Raw genomic sequence first — 21,434 nt, 5'->3', positions numbered from 1 at the left:
AAATCCATAAATGGTTGTGTATAAAATCTCCAGAATTACCTATGTTTACCTTTGATGATGTTAAATTAAATGGCATGATGCTTATCCTTGTAATTCCGATCGATCATAACTATTTTATTAACATTATTCTCTTGGACAAATATTATATTCACAAATGTAAATGAGGTGGAAAAATTCCTTATTATTTTATTTTTTTTAAATTGAACTGTTACAATTGTATAAATCCCTCAGACTTGTGAAACTTAAAAAGTTGGGGAATTTATTAGAAGTCATGTCTCTGAATGCCTGTTAATGTAGCCTTGTCACATATTAATAAAGACCAGGAAGTTAACAGATGTCATGGAAACGAAGCCTATCTACTTCTGTATTACATACTCTGTCAGCGAACATTCTGACCCAACGTTTCAATATGATTTGGGATCCCGTTTTATCCATTATTGATTAATAAACACATGGGTGACAAACAACAATGATTTTGTGTGTCCAAATGTACCTAAACTCTCCCACCGTCAATTTGTTCTTGATCTACTACATGTTTTTGTGTATTCGATGTTGGTGACAATTAGGCCAAAAAGGAAGACTAGTCGATAAGGAATGTCATACATTTCAAACAAAGATTGTAGGCACAGACAGGTTAGTTTTCCTTCACAATAGTAACCTGTTCTGCATAGGGGAGTGACAAGGAGGAGACAACTGACGACTGTCATCTCCAAGAGAGAGCGACCTGCACGCAGTTTTGATCGGTGACGTGCATAGGCGTGTTCAACAATAGCATACGAGTTTCAGCATCCGTAATCAAAAGAAACGCAGATTCTCCTCGGAACAGGTGAGTTTGCCGTAAATGTTTTTTGAAACTTTTGGTGATATATTCATCTGTAATTTACCATGTAGGTCTACCAAATTACAACTTTCTTGGATTTTCAATCATGTGGTGTATTTTTGCTGGTCTGTGAATTTTAGATAAATGTTTATTTTATCGCAAAGCTGGAGAGTAGGCTACCATTGCGTGGCATGATTGAAGTTGAACTGGATCATGTACATATTTTATTCTGTAGAATTACATTTAAAAACGTCCCTCGACTGTGTTGATATTTGGGGCGTTTGCTATACACACAGATAATTATTTCCTACGATTTACAAACTGAGGTGTAGAAAAACAACAAAAAAATGAACTTTTTTCCCCCATCATTCATCAGGTTATTTTTATTGCAATCTAATTCAATTCAAAAAATGACATTGTTTTATGACACCCCCCCCCCCCCCAACATTAAAAAATATCAGGGAAATTAATTCTAAGTATAGCCTATAATACACAACTATTGTATAACGGCACCCAACTCCAGCCTGTTATAATACCAAGCAATTCTGTAGGTCAAGATTATCCCTTGATCATGAGTCTGTTATTACATTACACACAAAATCATTGGACAATTGCATTTTCTGTAAGAGAGTTTTGTTAAGAGCTCGGACGCTCAATCTAAACATTAACACACGTCACTTTGCAGTAGGGTTTTGGAACCATAAGAACCTTATCTTTCGTAGCAGCAATACATTATTTTCGAAAGACAAAAGGTTAAATTGATACACATCTTGCTAGGGTTAGCGTTTCTGTTTCCACACCGCCATATTTCCATGTTACAGCGCTTGTTTACGGAAAACAGATGGAAGACAGAGTGGACAACCTGTGCTAACTAGCTATCTGCGTCTCTGAACACCTGTGTGTAAACGGATGCCACAAACGCGTTGTCACTGAAAAACACTGTCGGTTGCAGCTGCGTTACAACCAATTAGAACAATGTACATTAAGTGTCTATTTCGCATTTATTTTGATTTGCTATGAAAGTATAGGGATTTATGTTTCTAGAACTGTACTGCAATTGAGAATCGATTCACGTTTAGAACGAGTATTTGGAGTAACGTTAAGCTCCTTTAGTCTATTGGGCTAGTTTCTGGAAAGAAAGACAACACGTGGAGAACATGGTATTGCTGCTGTGCTCTTCACCTCTTAGGTTGCAGAAGGGCCTACTTACTATGCGGTAGATGTTTGCGTAGTCATTGTGTTTATCCCAAATGGCACCCTGTTCCCTACATAGTGCGCTACTTTTGGCCAGATTCCTTTAACCGGGATCTATAGTGGTCAAATGGCACCCTGTTCCCTACATAGTGCGCTACTTTTGGCCAGATTCCTTTAACCGGGATCTATGGTGGTGCACTATAGAGAATAGAGTGCCATTTGGGAGATTTCCTTTGTGTAGTCAGTAGTAGTAGCAGCAGGACACATTTGGAAAGGCAGCCTCTCTTCAAGTCATGTTCAAGTGTTTGTACTACATTCCAGGGTTTAGGCGATTCTTCTTTAGGAAAAGGTTAAAGGTAATATTTGGGGTGTCCTGATCTCGATATAAAAATAAACTTTTTCTTTGGAAATTAACGGTAACATACTGTACCTCATCTGCAGGTAACTGGCTTCCAATAACTGGAAAAACAACCAGATTATTTTTTACAGTGTACTGTTTTTGTTCTGGTTGCTAAGGTGATTTATATTAGATGTTTTAATTAGTGCAGCAGTGACTGGATAGAGTGAAGAGTTGAGTCCTAGGTGGACCAGAGGATCCCAGCATGCCCTCTCACAACAAACGCACCTCTCCTTCCTACCATCCCGGCAGCAGACGGTAAGTCCTCCCTCTCTCATCCTATGTCCTCATCCCATCTCACTCTTTACCCATCTATCTACACTCATCCTATGTCCTCATCCCATCTCACTCTTCACCCATCTATCTACACTCATCCTATGTCCTCATCCCATCTCACTCTTCACCCATCTATCTACTCTCATCCTATGTCCTCATCCCATCTCACTCTTCACCCATCTATCTACACTCATCCTATGTCCTCATCCCATCTCACTCTTCACCCATCTATCTACACTCATCCTATGTCCTCATCCCATCTCACTCTTCACCCATCTATCCACACTCATCCTATGTCCTCATCCCATCTCACTCTTCACCCATCTATCCACACTCATCCTATGTCCTTATCCCATCTCACTCTTCACCCATCTATCCACACTCATCCTATGTCCTCATCCCATCTCACTCTTCACCCATCTATCTACACTCATCCTATGTCCTCATCCCATCTCACTCTTCACCCATCTATCCACACTCATCCTATGTCCTCATCCCATCTCACTCTTCACCCATCTATCTACACTCATCCTATGTCCTCATCCCACACAACTCTTCACCCATCTATCTACACTCATCCTATGTCCTCATCCTACACCACACTTCACCCATCTATCTACACTCATCCTATGTCCTCATCCCACACAACTCTTCACCCATCTATCCACACTCATCCTATGTCCTCGTCCCACACAACTCTTCACCCATCTATCTACACTCATCCTATGTCCTCATCCCACACCACTCTTCACCCATCTATCTACACTCATCCTATGTCCTCGTCCCACACAACTCTTCACCCATCTATCTACACTCATCCCATCACTCTACATTAATATACACAACCCACCTGTTGTTCTCCTCCATCAGATCATTCATACCACCCTACTCTTCCACCCCACCCTATCATCCCCTACAACCCACCGTAAAGCCTACCCATCTTTGCAAGTTAATAGGAGTAATACATTTTTTATGTCCACCCCTCTAACATCTCCCCTCATCGCTCTCCTCCTCTTCTTCTCTGTCCTCCTCTCCCTCCCCTCCCTTTTCTTCCAGCCATGAACACAGGCACAAGCATAGCGAGTATGTCTCCAACCCAGCCTACTCTTTCTATCCAGAGGAGGAGCTCCTCCACTTCTACCGCTGGACCTCTCCTCCAGGGGTGATGAAGATCATCTCCATCATCATCATCATCATGTGCGTAGCGATCTTCGCCTGCGTGGCGTCTACGCTCGCCTGGGACTACGACATGAGCATGATGGGAATGAGCGGCGGCATCGGCGCCGGGATGGGCATCGGGGGCGGAGGATACGGTGGGAGCTACGGCAGTAGTTACGGTGGTGGCTCGTCCTATGGCGGTGGTATCGGCGGAGGCTCGTCCTACGGCGGGAGTAGCTACGGAAGCGGGACCGAGACTGACCCCCTGGCGGGGAAGGGCTTCATCATTGCCATAGCAGCCATCACCTTCATCGCCGTGCTCATCATCTTCATTCTAGTGGTGTCGCGGCAGAACGCGTCCCGCTCGCCAAAGTTCTACCTGGGGACCATCATCGTGTCTGCCATCTTGGCGATACTAATGATCATCGCTACTATAGTCTACCTGGTGGCAGTGAACCCCACAGCCCAGTCGTCAGGGTCCGTCTACTACAACCAGATCATACAGCTGTGTTCCCAGTACCAGAATCAGAACCAAGCCCAGGGCATCTTCATCAACCAGTACCTCTACCATTACTGCGTGGTGGAACCTCAGGAGGTAGGTACTATCTTCATCAACCAATACCTCTGCCATTACTGCGTGATGAAACGTCAGGAGGGGGTCATTAACTGCTGCATCTCTGCTAGCCTATGGGACATTTTCCTGCAGTCTCTGTTCGAGATCCAGCAGGTGCTCCTGTCAGATTGTGTCAGAGATGTGCTTAGAGAGAGCTATTAGCTAAAGACTCCCTATCGCCGATAACACGTTTCACCCTGGCGCATTATCCTTCTTCCTGTGTGGAACATGCTAACCCACTGACCCTCCTCTCTGTCCCAGGTCATACCCATCTTGTTTACATTGTCTCTCTCCCCTTCTCTCTATAGGTCATAGCTATCTGGTTTACATCGTCTCTCTCCCCTTCTCTCTATAGGTCATAGCTATCTTGTTTACATCGTCTCTCTCCCCTTCTCTCTATAGGTCATAGCCATCTTGTTTACATCGTCTCTCTCCCCTTCTCTCTATAGGTCATAGCCATCTTGTTTACATCGTCTCTCTCCCCTTCTCTCTATAGGTCATAGCTATCTTGTTTACATCGTCTCTCTCCCCTTCTCTTTATAGGTCATAGCCATCATCCTGGGAATCTTGGTATTCGTGGGTCTGATCATCCTGCTGGTGTTTGCTGTGAAGACGCGTCAGAAGATCAGACGTTGGGGCCCAGACAGAATCCTCTGGGAGGAGACCAAGGTTATCAGCAACAGCCTGCGCACACACACCATCGGAGAGTGGGTGAGTGTGTGTGTGTGTGTGTTTCCAGATAGGGGATGTTTACAGAGGTGTGTGTGTGTGTGTGCTGTTAAAACAAGGACAGGGACTGACTGTAAAGTCAATGTAATCTGTGATGATTTGATGTACATAAAACATTTAACTACTTCCATGGTTACCAGGGAAACGGCATTCTACTAGTGTATGTAACGGTATAACTTTAGACCGTCCCCTCGCCCATACCCGGCCGCGAACCAGGGACCCTCTGCACACCTCAACAACAGTCACCCACGAAGCATCGTTACCCATCGCTCCACATAAGCCGCGGCCCTTGCAGAGCAAGGAGAACCACTACTTCAAGGTCTCAGAGCAAGTGAAGTCACCGATTGAAACGCTATTTAGCGCGCACCGCTAACTAAGATAGCCGTTTCACATCCGTTACATGTACATCCACGGCTAATTGTGTGTGTGTGACAACATGACAAACATGCAGCGGAATTAACTCTCACAGTGGCAGTATAGAGTAATGGAACGCTGCAGTGCCTTCAGAAAGTATTCACACCCCTTGACTTTTTCCACATTTTGTTGTGTTACAGCCTGAGTTTTCCAATGGATTCTATTGTGATTTTGTGTCATAATGTGAAAGTGGACATGGTTAGGCAAATTAATTAAATTAAAAAGCAAAAATGTCTTGAGTTAATAAGCATTTAACCCCTTTGTTATGGCAAGCCTAAATAAGTTCAGGAGTACAAATGTGCTTAACAAGTCCCATAAGAAGTTGCATGGACTCACTTTGTGTGCAATAGTCGTGTTTAACATTATTTATGAATGACTATCTCATCTCTGTACCCACACACATAATTGTCTGTAAAGTCCCTCAGTCGAGCAGTGAATTTCAAACAAAGATTCAATCACAAAGAACAGGTTTTCAAATGACTCACAAAGAAGGGCACCTAGTGGTAGATGGGTAAAAATAAATAAAAAAGCAGACATTGACTAAACCTTAGAGCCTGGTGAAGTTATTATTACACTTTGGATGGTGTATCAACACAGCCAGTCAGTACAAATATACAGGCGTCCTTCCTAACTCAGTTTCCAGAGGGGAAGGAAACCACTCAGGGATTTCACAATGAGGCCAATGGTGACTATGAAACAGTTAAGAGTTGGCTGTGATGGGAGAACTGAGGATGGATCAACAACATTGTAGCTATTCCACAATACCAACCTAAATGGTGGAGTGAAAAGAAGGAAGCCTGAACAGAATAAAAATACTCCAAAACATGCATCCTGTTTTCATGAGGCACTAAAGTAAAACTGCAAAAAAATTGGCAAAGAAATGATCACAATGTACTGAATACAACATTTACATTTAACATTTAAGTCATTTAGCAGACGCTCTTATCCAGAGCGACTTACAAATTGGTGAATTCACCTTCTGAAAGCATCATGTTTGACGCAAATCAAACACATCACTGAGTGCCACTATTCATATTTGGTGGTGGCTGCATCATGTTATGGGTATGCTTGTCATCGGCAAGGACTAGAGTTTTTTTTACAATAAAAATAAACGGGATAGAGCAAAGCACATGCAAAATCCTAGAGGAAAATCTGGTTGTCTGCTTTCCAACAGACACTGGGAGACAAGTTCACCTTTTAGCAGGACAATAACCAAAAACACAAGGCCAGATTTACACTGGAGTTGGTTACCAAGATGACTTTGAATGTTCCTGAGTGGCGTAGTTACAGTTTTGACTTAAATCTGCTTGAAAATGGCACGACTTGAAAGTAGCTGTCTAGCAATGATCAATATCCAACTTGAAAGAGCGTGTAGAATTTTTTTAAAGAATATTGTGCAAATATTGTACAATCCCGGTGTGAAAATCTTAGACTTTTCCAAAAAGACACAGCTGTAATCGCTGCCAAAGGTGATTCTAAAATGTATTGACTCGGGGTTGAATAATTACGTAATCAAGCGATATTATTGTTTTATTTTTCATCAATATTTTACAAATGTTATAATTTTTCTTCCACTTTGACATGAGTATTTTGTGTAGCTTTATGCCAAAAAATGAATATTCAATCCATTTTAATCCCACCTTTAACACAACAAAATGTGGAAAAAGTCCAGGTGTATGAATAATTTCTGATGGCACTGTATCTGTGCTACAGGACCAGTGTTCAAAGCGTTTTGGGAGAAGTAGTCGAGTGCTGATCTGGGCTCCGGTCCCCGTCCCCCCCGTCCGTCCGTGTGTGTTTATCTAAGCAGAGTGTCACAGCAGAAGCATATCTGTCACCACAGGTGCTTTAGGACAGATGAAGTGTATAGGTATGTGTTGTTGCAGAGGGAGGGGGGGAGAGTTTCATGTCCAGTTTCTGGGAGTGGCTTCCCAAGGCACTAGTCTCATTTGTAGCTATGTCATGGTGAAGAGTTGGTTGATAAAGAGCGACTGCCTCTAAAAAGCCACTTCTCGTTTTGAAAATGGCCTATTTTGCATCGATATGAGTCAGTTATTTTCCATGATAGAGCCATGATATTTTTATTCACTGTTTCTATTTATTCCTTGTCACAATATCATTTAAAACAATCTCATCTTTAACTCTGCATTGTTGGAAAAGGACCCATAAGCATTTCACTGTTGACTACGACGCATGTGGCAAATACAATTTCATATGAAACATTTATTCTAGTGTCAAAATTAACTGCAAAGTGTAATATAGGATCATTTTGGTCGTAAAGTAAGTCAAGGATTTGCGTGATGATGGGGAAACGATGGTATGTCACAGAATGAAGGGTACTGCAACAGCTGCCAGTGGGCTGGGTTTATTTCAATCCTGCCCACAGCTGGCAGCACCCAAGCAATCCTCAATTCGGAATGATCGTAAATGCCCCATGATCAATTTGGTTTGCCATTCGATATCCGTATGGGGCTAGTTGAGGACCATCAGTACATTTACACAATGTACACGGGACCATATTTTTAACAGGTTAATAGCAAAACATTTTCAATGACTTAAACGCCAAACGAACTTTAACGAGACGACTAAAAGACGTGGAACAAGAAAATATTATCTCCGTTTACATTTGTTCTTTATTGACGGTCCCCAAACTATCCCCAGAGATGAGCAATCCAAAGTCAAAACAACAACAAGCAAACCAGCCAGCTGAATCTAATTGGCTAAATGATTTGGATAACTCTTCCCAACTGCGAACACACATAAGATACATCCACATCAAGGTACACCCCGAAATCAACTCAAGTTTGAATTCAGTCATGGCAGCTCGCGTTCCTTAATGAATCAAATCTCAAAACGAGACCTAATCAGGAAGTGCAGTCGTCCTCTAAAATAACATTCGAAAGGAAAGGTGCTTTCATGTTTCAAAAACGGACAAAGCATTGTTTTTTATTAAAACTGGAAACTTGACAGACATGGTTTGCGCATATTTAATGTTTCGACTGTGATTGGCTATAAGCTGTTGTCCCAGGGTTTCTTCCCGTATCTGGTTGTGATTGTATCTGTGGTGTTTGGGCTGTGGAGGATGGAGTGAGAAGTGGAGAAACCGGTCGGTCCTGAGTGGGAGCGCTCAGACTGCCACACCATTTTACCTCACAGCGACAACAATAATGGCACACTATCTGTGCTACAGGGCCAGTGTTCAAAGCTTTTTGGGAGAAGTAGTCGAGTGCTGATCTGGGCTCCGGTCCCCGTCCCCCCCGTCCGTCCGTGTGTGTTTATCTAAGCAGAGTGTCACAGCAGAAGCATATCTGTCACCACAGGTGCTTTAGGACAGATGAAGTGTATAGGTATGTGTTGTTGCAGAGGGAGGGGGGGAGAGTTTCAAGTCCAGTTTCTGGGAGTTGCCTCCCAAGACATTAGTCTCGTTTGTAGCGATGTCGAGGGGGAAGAATTGGTTCTTAAAATAGCATTCTGATCATGGAGTACAAGGGGCAGTTGTGATTGGCTATGAGGTGTTGTCCTAGTGTTCCTCCCTGTATCTCGTTGTGATCATGTCAACTATGTTATTTTGGCTGTGAAGGCTGGAGGGGGGGAAGTGGAGGAACTGGTCGGTCCCGGATGAGAGCGCTCAGTCAACCACACTATTTACCTCACAGCGACAACCACACCTCTGAGTAATATGTGAGAGGAGGGGGAAACCTTAAGACAACCTCCAAGTAACCATACAAACAAAACCACTTGAGCAACCCTAACGTTGTTGGATTCACAAAAGATTCAGATTCAATGCGTTGTTGGATTCACAAAAGATTCAGATTCAATGCGTTGTTGGATTCACAAAAGATTCAGATTCAATGCGTTGTTGGATTCACAAAAGATTCAGATTCAATGCGTTGTTGGATTCACAAAAGATTCAGATCCAATGCGTTGTTGGATTCACAAAAGATTCAGATTCAATGCGTTGTTGGATTCACAAAAGATTCAGATTCAATGCGTTGTTCAATTCACAAAAGATTCAGATTCAATGCGTTGTTCGATTCACAAAAGATTCTGATTCAATGTGTTATTGCCATAGCAACTTAATAGACTTGGTGTAGCTATAAAACTAGGCAAACTGCACATACATGGGCTCCAGCCATACCTGGTCGCCTAGACACCGTTCAACACCATACCATACGTGTTTTAATGAAGACAATCTGGTACTGTAGTTGTCAGGCCATCGACGTTGAACTAAAGACTGGTTTGGTTGGATCATAAGTCTGATCTCAAAGGTTTCTTCAGTCGACAAAGTTGGTTCATCACTGACATGACATGCTTTAAAGGCCTGAAATTAAGAGTCAAAGTTTATTCAGGAATTTCATAAACATGATGTTTACATTGACGATATGCATGTTTTCTGGTAATTGTGTATATACCTCTGTTCCTGGATGCATTCCACCAAACTGTAGGATTGGAGTGCTCTTGAGCATTTTGTTCTTACCAACCTGTGGTGTATTATTTAAACACACGCTGTGTGAAGGTTTTTACATTAGTGCCTGTTTGTTGCCCTCTGTCTCAATATGATGCCTGACTCTTGACCTCCTCTCTGTATTGAATTCAATTGAATAAACTTTATTGATCCCTGTCTCTTCCTGTAGGTGAATAACGTGTCTGGTCAGCCGGACACTCTGGTGAATGAATACAACGACAAGGTGGGGGGCTCCAGGAACTTCCTGGACCAGCTGCCAGACCACAGACCTCTGTATCTGCCTGGGTAAGGTCACATTCACACTGAGAGTGTCTGGATCAGTGTCAAAAACTGATCCAGAGAAATGTATTTCAATGAGAACCTGAAGTTGGTGAGGGCCGACCCCATAGGTATGAGCTGGAACAATGCTCTGCTGCACATTTTAATTAATTAAACTTTTTTTAAAGAATCTGTGGTCAGCTAATCCTAACCATAACCATTAGTGGGGGACGGCCCAAATGCTGACCTTGCCTGTCCACAGGCATCTTCATCATTCTCACTAAGAAGGAGAACCATTTTGTTTCCTTGGCGAAAGTTAAAGGGCTATGTTTGTTTTGGGTTGTTTCACCCGCATGTTTTCACCTGGCAAAGAGAAAGTATTTCCTAAACACAAATAAGTGTTACTCAAGACATTATTTTGGCCATTTGTCACGTTAGAACTGTAAATAAGAAAGTATATTTCCTGGTTGAATGCTGGGGATGTTTATGCACTTATCAGAAGTTGGTAGAATGTTGGGAATGTGTTCTTTGGTTCAATCTTGTTGCCGGATGATTTGAGGTTTTGTGTGACGCCGTCATCCTGCCATCACTCGATCAGGATGAGCTTGTTTCAGAGAAAAACAAACACTTCTGTTAGGAGAAGACATTTAGGTTATATGCAACAAGGTGTATTGAATAATAAATAAATCATTCTTTCAGGAGCTCAGACATAACAAGTTCGTTGGGAGGACTGAAGAGCAAGCTGAGGGACTACGACACTGGTGCAGAATCGGGAGGAGAGGATCTGGACGAGATCGATTTTAACTCGTGAGTGGAGGGACGACTGGTGGAAGTTGCCTGCTTTCAGATCTGTTTTGTAAAGTATAGCCAAATCCTGAACAGTTTGCCATACTTAACAGATCTGGGATCAGGCATCAGGCTAGAATGACAGTAGAATCAGGGTCTGAACGAGATCCTAATAAACTGCATTCATTGGGGTGGCAGGGTAGCCTAGTGGTTAGGGCGTTGGACTAGTAACCAAAAGGTTGCAAAAGGTTATACACGTGTAGTAACTCTGATCATTACAATAGCAACATAATTGTTGCATAGGACTTTGTAAATTGCTTTATATTTGCATAACGATGGAGTTCTTGCGTATGTGGAATAAGGAACGCCAGCTCAAACTCTCAGCTCATTGATATGCAATTACCAAAGTATCATGTAACAACATGCTCATAAAATGTAGTTTTAACACAGAATGAGAATGCTAACAGTAACAAAATATAGCTATTAAGTGTCGAAAGGAAAATAAATATCCAAAAACTGCCTTCTTGAATCAACTGCAGCTCAAGGTAGTTGGAAAATCATGTTCGTTTTTTATTTGTAGTAAACTATCCCTTTAAATATGTTATACTGAGTGTTTTGAAACAAGAACACGTGCCCTCCGATGGACAAAGACGTTCAAAGTTGTTTTTTTGCTAAGCGTCCAACTGTTTGCAAATGGCGTTGAATTACTCTGCAGTGTTTTTCAGCTATCAACAAAATGTATTGCAGCTTTCAACCTTTTTCAGTGGCATGTTGAAAGAGTCATACAGTAGTTGAGCATCACAACTTAATTATACTTCTCTCATTGGTTTGGCTTGATTATGGACTGTCAGGAGACTGGATCAAATTAAGTTGAATTCCAAAACGCTATATTGTATATCCATTTTCAGAATTTTTGGTAAATTTTCTTTTATTGTTTTAAATAACTTAGAGATTGGTGTGTTTTTGTGCCATTTCTAATCATGGAATGGGGTTGGCAGGGTAGCCTAGTGGTTAGAGCATTGGAATAGTAACCAGAAGGTTGCAAGTTCAAATCCCTGAGCTGACGAGGTACAAATCTGTCGTTCTGCCCCTGAACAGGCAGTTAACCCACCAGGTCTGTAGTTAACTAGAGTTGTCCCAGGTCTGGTGTATAGAAGTTTTGGAAGGGGATTTTAGAGGTATTTGTGGGTAGAAAGTTATAGACATTAACTTGAGTTTCCTTTTCACTCCATCTTTGATGGATGGAAACTCACTAAGGGAAGGGGTATAATACTATATATATATATATATATATATAACTCACTCTAGGCTGTCATTGAAAATAAGAATTTGTTCCTAACTGACTTGCCTAGTTAAATAAAGGTAAAATAAAATAAATGACAGACATGTATTTGTTTGAAATATAAAATTGATAGTTTCATTTTAGAGAGACAGTTGTTGCAAAACGCATACATCCACCTCCCTCTCAGAGAAACACGTAGTGCCGCTAGGTTTTACACTCAAATGATGTAACTATTTAAAATAAATAAAGAACTACAAATGATACATTTGTGACATCAATATTGTAAAAAAAAAATAAAAAAAATCAATACAGTAATGAGATCTGTATGTAAAATATTTACATTTGACATTTTATTAATTTAGCAGATGCTCCTATCCAGCGCGACTCAGTTAGTGCAGTGAGACAACCACAGATCAGTCAAATCCACAGGATACCAACTTTCCATTTCAGCTAAACAATGGATATACAGTGGGGCAAAAAAGTATTTAGTCAGCCACCAATTGTGCAAGTTCTCCCACTTAAAAAAGATGAGAGAGGCCTGTAATTTTCATCATAGGTACACTTCAACTATGACAGACAAAATGAGAAAAAAAATCCAGAAAATCACATTGTAGGATTTTTAAACAATTGGTGGCTGACTAAATACTTATTTGCCCCACTGTATAGCATTTTTTGCAACAACCAATTTTAATACATCTATGAATTACAAATCAGAACAGCAATGTTTAACACACACAAAAGCAATAATTTCAGATGAAACAAATGAAATTGGTGTGTGTATATAACGTTGTTTTTTACGAAACTTCTAATATGATGGATATATTGAAATAGTATGTGCTATATAGGAAATACTATTAGTTGAAGGCAGCCAATCCAATAGTTTCAGAAAGTAGTCACTTCCTAAGATCTGTATTAAAATATATTTTTTAAGTAGTTGCTTTCTTTGATCTGTATTCAAATGTTTACAAAAATAGTCACTTTCTGAGCTCTGTATTGAAGTAGTTTTGAAAAGTCATAATTTTTGTGGATCTGTATTCAAAGAGTTGTAGTAATCTCAAGTTACAATTTGTTCCCCTGGAAAAAAGTGACTTTCCACAAAGCAGCGTTAACTAGAGTTGTCCCAGGTCTGTAGTTAAAACTAGAGTTGTCCCAAGTCTGGTGTATAGAAGTTTTGGAAGGGGATTTTAGAGGTATTTGTGGGTAGAAAGTTATAGACATTAACTTGAGTTTCCTTTTCACTCTCTTATCTTTGATGGATACTAAGGGAAGGGGTGTGTGTGTGTGTGTGTGTGTGTGTGTGTGTGTGTGTGTGTGTGTGTGTGTGTGTGTGTGTGTGTGTGTGTATATATGTGTATATATATATATCTCACTCTATCCATCCTGTCTCTCAGCGAGTTCTCTGCTATCATGAATGAGCAGGAGCGTCTGGACTACAAGAGGGAGTTTGACCGGGACCATCTCGAGTACAAAGAGCTGCAGGCTGAGCTGGATGACCTCAACATGGGCCTGGCTGACCTGGACAAGGAACTGGACAGACAACCAGAGGGCAGCCCACAGTTCCTGGTGAGGACTTTAGAGATACTATATAAATGTTATATTTAATGTTCTAGCTAATTTGTTCTATTCATGTGTGTGTGTGTGTGTCAATAGCTGTGTTTCCATTAACTTGTCCAGTGATTGATTGATTTTTTTGATGACATTTTAGAAAGTTTGCATAGAAAATAGATTTGACAATTTCCTGCGAGGTGCATTTCTATGTAACCAGGTTGTGTCGATTTAAAACACCTGGATATAATGACGTAATTCCTACAGTAACCAGGTTTCCATCCAACATTTTTTTTTTTTTTTATAAGAGTACATGTCAGATAAACAGAAATGTCATGACAGGCCTGATGAATACAGAACAGTTGTCAGTAAACTTTTCAAATGTCGACAAAACAAAATACACTAGACAGGGTGGGATCTTTTTGTCAGTAAAATTAATTATGTGAGAAATGTCGGCGGGAACGCTTTTAAGCCCATATCTTGATATAACCATAATATTGAAGTCAACTTGGGAGTCATGCGATGACATGTTGTGTGTCCTCCCACTACAACTCATCGGGAAAGCCTGGAGTTTATTAAGCTACAGATGAAATAAATTAACTCCACAGGCTGGTGAAAGTGCAAGGTGATGCGTTTGATGCTCCTTTTCAATAATTATTGAGGGTCTCATTCTGGTGACATGATGATCGATGCTTGGCTGCCAATTGACAAATGCAAAGAATCTCGCTCTTCTGTCCATAATAATCTCATCATGTAGACCATATGTGTCAAACTCATTCCACGGAGGGCCCCGCTCCACCCTGGTAATTGATTGATGAATTAAGGTCACTAATTACCTTGTTGTCTAGGTCTTAATTGAAAGGAAAAAACAGAAATCCGCGGACACTCGGCCCTTTGTGGACTGGGTTTGACACCCGATGTTGGCCCTTCACTCAACTCAGGACCTCAACCAGTTGCACAGTATTTTTTTCGTGGTTCCCCTTTACTCAGGGACTGATTTAGACCTGGGACGCTAGGTGCGTGCAATTAATTATCAGCTAGAACAGAAGAACAGCAGGTTGAATACCCCTGCTCTGCTGTAGGCTATAAGAAAGTGTGACGCTTTTATATATATATCTTTATATATCCCATTTAGCAGACGCTTTTGTCCAAAGCGACTTACAAGTCGGCTGGGGCCACTACTTTTACATATGGGTGGCCCCAGCGGGAATCGAACCCACGACGCTTGGCGTTGCAAGCGCCATGCTCTACCGACTGAGCCACACAGGACTGACGCTAATTGTGCTTTTATTTTCATCCTTGAAACAGGATGCTATGGATAAGTACACCCGGATGAAGAATATGAAGAAGGTCTGTCCCACTACACCACTATTACCTTTTTTTGAGTAACATTTTTTGTGAGAATTTGATTCAACCAACCCAACCACAAGTAGGTTTCAACATGTTTAAAAAAAAAAAAAAAGTTAACCTCCACTTCTCTCCACAGTCCTCAGACTATCAGCTGAAGAAGAAGAGGTGCAAGCATCTGAAGGCCAAGCTGTCTCACATCAAGAGGAAGGTCAGCGAGTATGACCGCAGACCCTGAACCCAGACCACCAACCCCAGTTCAGAGCAGACTCCACCCTTGTCTGTCCAGGAAACTGGCCCCAAAAGAAGGAAGACCATAATGGGAGAGGAACCCAGAGAAGGATTTTTTTTCAATGTGAAGTCATGTGAACTTTTTTTAAGAGGGAGAATTCTCTGAATGTCTAATAATGTTGTTTTATTTTCGTATTAAAGTTAGATTGATGTTGATCCCTCCCCCCCCACAGCCCCAGGATTGTACCCACAGCCGCGGGAAGTAGGGATGCTGCCGCACCCCCTGAAAAATCCTGACGATGTGGCTCAGTTGATAGAGCATGGTGCTTGCTATGCTAGGGTTCTGGGTTCGATTCCCACAGAGGACCAGTACAAAAATCTGCGCACTCACTACTGTAAATTGCTCTGGATAAGAGTGTTTACTAACATGGAAAAGGAATGAATAGACCATTTCAATTTTCACATAGAAATAAGTTGCAAAGTATTTCAAGAAAATGGATAACATATCAATAAAGTTTTTTTTAAATATTCCACAAGTATTTTAAAATGACCTATTTTGTACAGATTATTAAGACTCATGTTAAAAATGCTGGTAAACACTCAAATACATTTGGTACATCCCCCCCCCCCACACACACACACACACAAAAGCAGTGCATTGGGCCTGTATTAGCGGACCGATATATAGACACTCCATATACACTCCCCTGTCGTCGTAGCAACCCCACCCCCAAACTACTTCCAGCGGCTATGATAATACCTCCAGTATGCAGCCTATACCGAGTCCCCAACAATCGGATATTCCGGTTTTGGAAAGAGCCTGTGACTCCACTTCAGTTTTTGGACATGAACAAGGTGACCAGCCATCTTAACTCCTCCACATTTACTGGATTGATTGAACAGTACAGTAGAGAACCTCCCCAGACAGTTATTTTTTACATTTTATAAACAATATTTATGGGATCTAGTTTCTGGCGTTTATTTTAAACCTGCTACGTTAGGTTAACAGTTGGGTAATAATGGATGGCGCAAGATGCTAACGGATATTAGAGCGCCCTCTATGGTATAGATACATGACATGGCCAATGAATTGTTTTTTGACATGTTTGTACATTTTTGTTTCAACAAAGGTTCTCAGGGGATGCTCCTGTATCCAAATAAAATATTTTATCTATAAAAAATAAATACCCGGTGTGTCCTTATAGAATTGTACAGTTTTTTTATCAGCTTTTACAAATTAATTTTGTATCGGTCTTTTACTGACATCCGAGCACCGGATGTATAGTAAGCACCGTCTACTGTATTGTAAGCAAATTAACGATGTTTTCCCTTTTTCGTATCTATATCTTTTTGTGGATTTCCCGAAAATGTTTTGCCATTCATGTAAATTGTAATTTTGTCAGACATTTCTGTCTGTTTAATTTAATTAAATGTGAACATTGTGATGTATTGAAGATATCCATCTTCAACAATAGTCTCAGGTTAAATATTGTCCATACAGAGGATGCAGGCAAGTAACCTACTACTATGGTGATTATGTACAACGTAGGATTTATTGTGTAAATGTTATTTAATACAAATAAAAACACTTTATTTGCAGCTTCAAAAAATATTATTTTTTTATTTTATTTAACCAGGTAGGCTAGATTTACAACTGCGACCTGGCAAAGATAAAGCAAAGCAGTGCGACACAAACAACACAGAGTTACACATGGAATAAACAAGCGTACAGTCAATAACACAATAGAAGAAAAGAAAGTCAATACACAGTGTTCAAATGGCGTGAGGAGGTAAGGCAATATATAGGCCATAGTAGCGAAGTAATTACAATTTAGCAAATCAACACTGGAGTGATAGATGTGCAAGTAGAAATACTGGTGTGCAAAAGAGCAGAAAAGTAAATAAAAACAATATGGGGATGAGGTAGGTAGAATGGATGGGCTATTTACAGATGGGTTATGTACAGCTGCAGCGATTGGTTAGCTGCTCAGATAGCTGATGTTTAAAGTTAGTGAGGGAAATAAGTCTACAGCTTCAGCAATTTTTGCAATTCGTTCTAGTCATTCGCAGCAGAGAAATGGAAGGAAAGGCAGCCAAAGGAGGTGTTGGCTTTGAGGATGACCAGTGAGATATACAGTGCATTGCGAAAGTATTCGGCCCCCTTGAACTTTGCGACCTTTTGCCACATTTCAGGCATCAAACATAAAGATATAAAACTGTATTTTTTTGTGAAGAATCAACAACAAGTGGGACACAATCATGAAGTGGAACGACATTTATTGGATATTTCAAACTTTTTTAACAAATCAAAAACTGAAAAATTGGGCGTGCAAAATTATTCAGCCCCTTAAGTTAATACTTTGTAGCGCCACCTTTTGCTGCGATTACAGCTGTAAGTCGCTTGGGGTATGTCTCTATCAGTTTTGCACATCGAGAGACTGACATTTTTTCCCATTCCTCCTTGCAAAACAGCTCGAGCTCAGTGAGGTTGGATGGAGAGCATTTGTGAACAGCAGTTTTCAGTTCTTTCCACAGATTCTCGATTGGATTCAGGTCTGGACTTTGACTTGGCCATTCTAACACCTGGATATGTTTATTTTTGAACCATTCCATTGTAGAATTTGCTTTATGTTTTGGATCATTGTCTTGTTGGAAGACAAATCTCCGTCCCAGTCTCAGGTCTTTTGCAGACTCCATCATTCTTCCAGAATGGTCCTGTATTTGGCTCCATCCATCTTCCCATCAATTTTAACCATCTTCCCTGTCCCTGCTGAAGAAAAGCAGGCCCAAACCATGATGCTGCTACCACCATGTTTGACAGTGGGTATGGTGTGTTCAGGGTGATGAGCTGTGTTGCTTTTACGCCAAACATAACGTTTTGCATTGTTGCCAAAAAGTTAAATTTTGGTTTCATCTGACCAGAGCACCTTCTTCCACATGTTTGGTGTGTCTCCCAGGTGGCTTGTGGCACATCTTGGCTGCATCTCTGATCAGTCTTCTCCTTGTATGAGCTGACAGTTCAGAGGGACGGCCAGGTCTTGGTAGATTTGCAGTGGTCTGATACTCCTTCCATTTCAATATTATCGCTGGCACAGTGCACCTTGATGTTTAAAGCTTGGGATATGTTTTTGTATCCAAATCCGGCTTTAAACTTCTTCACAACAGATCTCGGCCTGGTGTGTTCCTTGTTCTTCATGATGCTCTTTGCGCTTTTAACGGACCTCTGAGACTATCACAGTGCAGGTGCATTTATACGGAGACTTGATTACACACAGGTGGATTGTATTTATCATCATTAGTCATTTAGGTCAACATTGGATCATTCAAAGATCCTCACTGAACTTTTGCAGAGAGTTTGCTGCACTGAAAGTAAAGGGGCTGAATAATTTTGCACGCCCAATTTTTCAGTTTTTGATTTGTTAAAGAAGTTTGAAATATCCAATAAATGTTGTTCCACTTCATGATTGTGTCCCACTTGTTGTTGATTCTTCACAAAAAAATACAGTTTTATATCTTTATGTTTGAAGCCTGAAATGTGGCAAAAGGTCGCAAAGTTCAAGGGGGCCGAATACTTTCGCAAGGCACTGTACCTGCTGGAGCGCATGCTACGGGTGGGTGTTGTTATCGTGACCAGTGAGCTAAGGCGGAGCTTTACCTAGCAAAGACTTATAGATGACCTGGAGGCGACGAATATGTAGCGAGGGCCAGCAGACGAGAGCATACAGGTCGCAGTGGTGGGTGGTATATGGGGCTTTGGTGACAAAACGGATGGCACTGTGATAGACTGCATCCAGTTTGTTGAGTAGAGTGTTGGAGGCTATTTTGTAAATGACATCGCCGAAGTCGAGGATCGGTGGGATAGTCAATTTTACGAGGGTATGTTTGGCGACTTGAGTGAAGGAGGCTTTGCTGCGAAATAGGAAGACGATTCTAGATTTAATTTTGGATTGGAGATGTTTAATGAGTCTGGAAGGAGAGTTTACAGTCTAGCCATACACCTAGGTTTTTGTAGTTGTCCACATATTCTAAGTCAGAACCGTCCAGAGTAGTGATGCTCGTCGGGTGAGCGGGTGTGGGCAACAAATGGTTGAAGAGCATGTATTTAGTTTTTACTAGCATTTAAGAGCAGTTTGAGGCGACGGAAGGAGTGTTGTATGCCATTGAAGCTCGTTTGGAGGTTTGGTAACACAGTGTCCAATGAAGGGCCAGATGTATACAGAATGGTGTCGTCTGCGTAGAGGTGTATCAGGGAACCAGCTCGGAAACCGGATTGCACAGGGGAGACGGTACGGTGGGATTCAAAATGGTCAGTGATCTATTTATTAACTTGGCTTTCGAAGACTTTAGAAATGCAGGGCAGGATGGATATTGGTCTATAACAGTTTGGGTCTAGAGTGGCACCCCCTTTGAAGAGGGGGATGACCGCTGCAGCTTTCCAATCTTTAGGGATCTCGGACGATACAAAAGAGAGGTTGAACAGACTGGTAATAGGGGTTGCAATAATGGCAGCAGATCATTTTAGAAAGAGAGGGTCCAGATTGTCTGGCCCCGCTGATTTGTAAGGGTCCAGGGTTTGCAGCTCTTTCAGAACATCTGCTATCTGGATTTGGGTGAAGGAGAAGCTGGGGAGGCTTGGGCAAGTAGCTGCGGGGGGTGCGGAGCTGTTGGCCGGGGTTGGAATAGCCAGGAGGAAAGCATAGCTAGCCGTAGAGAAATGCTTCTTGAAATTCTCGATTATCGTGGATTTATGAGTGGTGACAGTGTTACCTAGCCTCAGTGCAGTGGGCAGCTGGGAGGAGGTGCTCTTATTCTCCATGGACTTTACAGTGTCCCAAAACTTTTTGGAGTTAGACCTACAGGATGCAAATGTCTGTTTGAAAAAGCTAGCCTTTGCTTTCCTGACTGACTGCGTGTATTCGTTTCTGACTTCCCTGAAAAGTTCCATATCGTGGGGACTATTCGATGCTAGTGCAGTCCACCACAGGATGTTTTTTGCTGGTCGAGGGCAGTCAGGTCTGGAATGAACCAAGGGCTATATCTGTTCTTAGTTCTACATTTTTTGTAAGGGGCATGCTTATTTAAAATGGTGAGGAAACAACTTTTAAAGAACAACCAGGCATCTTCAACTGACGGGATGAGTTCAATATCCTTCCAGGATACCCGGGCCAGGTTGATTAGAAAGGCCTGCTCGCAGAAGTGTTTTAGGGAGTGTTTAAAAGTGAAGAGGGGTGGTCGTTTGACCGCAGACCCATAGCGGATGCAGGCAGTGATCGCTGAGATCCTGATCGAAAACAGCAGAGGTGTATTTGGAGGGCAAGTTGGTCAGAATAATATCTAAGAGGGTGCCCATGTTTACGGATTTAGGGTTGTACCTGGTGGGTTCCTTGATAATTTGTGTGAGATTGAGGGCATCTACCTTAGATTGTAGGACTGCCAGGGTGTTAAGCATATCCCAGTTTAGGCCACCGAACAGAATGAATTCTGAAGATAGATGGTGGGCAATCAATTCACATATGGTGTCCAGGGCACAGCTTGGAGCTGAGGGGGGTCTATAACAGGCGGCAACAGTGAGAGATTTATTTCTGGAGGGATTCATTTTTTAAATTAGAAGCTCAAACTGTTTGGGCATAGACCTGGAAAGTATGACAGAACTTTGCAAGCTATCTTTGCAGTAGATTGCAACTCCTCCCCCTTTGGCAGTTCTCGCTTGATGGAAAATGTTGTAGTTGGGGATGGAAATCTCCACATTTTGTGGCCTTCCTAAACCAGGATTCAGACACGGCAAGGACATCAGGGTTGGTGGAGTGTGCTACAGCAGTGAGTAAAACAAACTTAGGGAGGAGGCTTTTGATGTTAACTTGCATGAAATCAAGGCTTTTTCGGTTACAGAAGTCAACAAATGAGAGTGTCTGGGGACAC

At 41.6% G+C, this 21,434-nt stretch overlaps 1 protein-coding gene across 4 annotated transcripts; it reads left to right on the top strand.

The window, feature by feature from the left end:
• The first annotated feature begins 719 nt into the window (after nucleotides 1-719).
• Nucleotides 720-17,114, top strand: oclnb (occludin b). Of its 4 annotated transcripts, none has more exons than XM_064936641.1 (9): nucleotides 720-826; nucleotides 2,558-2,669; nucleotides 3,744-4,440; nucleotides 5,002-5,169; nucleotides 10,236-10,351; nucleotides 11,024-11,131; nucleotides 13,784-13,955; nucleotides 15,246-15,287; nucleotides 15,424-17,114. In XM_064936641.1, the coding sequence occupies exons 2-9, from the start codon at nucleotides 2,617-2,619 to the stop codon at nucleotides 15,520-15,522; spliced, it is 1,455 nt and encodes a 484-aa protein (XP_064792713.1). In that variant the 5' UTR covers nucleotides 720-826; nucleotides 2,558-2,616; the 3' UTR covers nucleotides 15,523-17,114. The 4 variants fall into 4 exon arrangements, with proteins under 4 accessions (XP_064792713.1, XP_064792716.1, XP_064792714.1 ...); XM_064936644.1 differs by having other exon boundaries at nucleotides 726-826; nucleotides 2,563-2,669; XM_064936642.1 differs by having other exon boundaries at nucleotides 735-826; nucleotides 2,531-2,669.
• The last annotated feature ends 4,320 nt before the right edge of the window (nucleotides 17,115-21,434 follow it).

The sequence above is a fragment of the Oncorhynchus masou genome, chromosome 25, assembly GCF_036934945.1.
Source record: "Oncorhynchus masou masou isolate Uvic2021 chromosome 25, UVic_Omas_1.1, whole genome shotgun sequence".
NCBI classification, from domain to species: domain Eukaryota; kingdom Metazoa; phylum Chordata; class Actinopteri; order Salmoniformes; family Salmonidae; genus Oncorhynchus; species Oncorhynchus masou.
The sequence above is the reverse complement of the archived record's forward strand: the minus strand, read 5'-3'. Positions and strand labels throughout refer to the sequence as shown.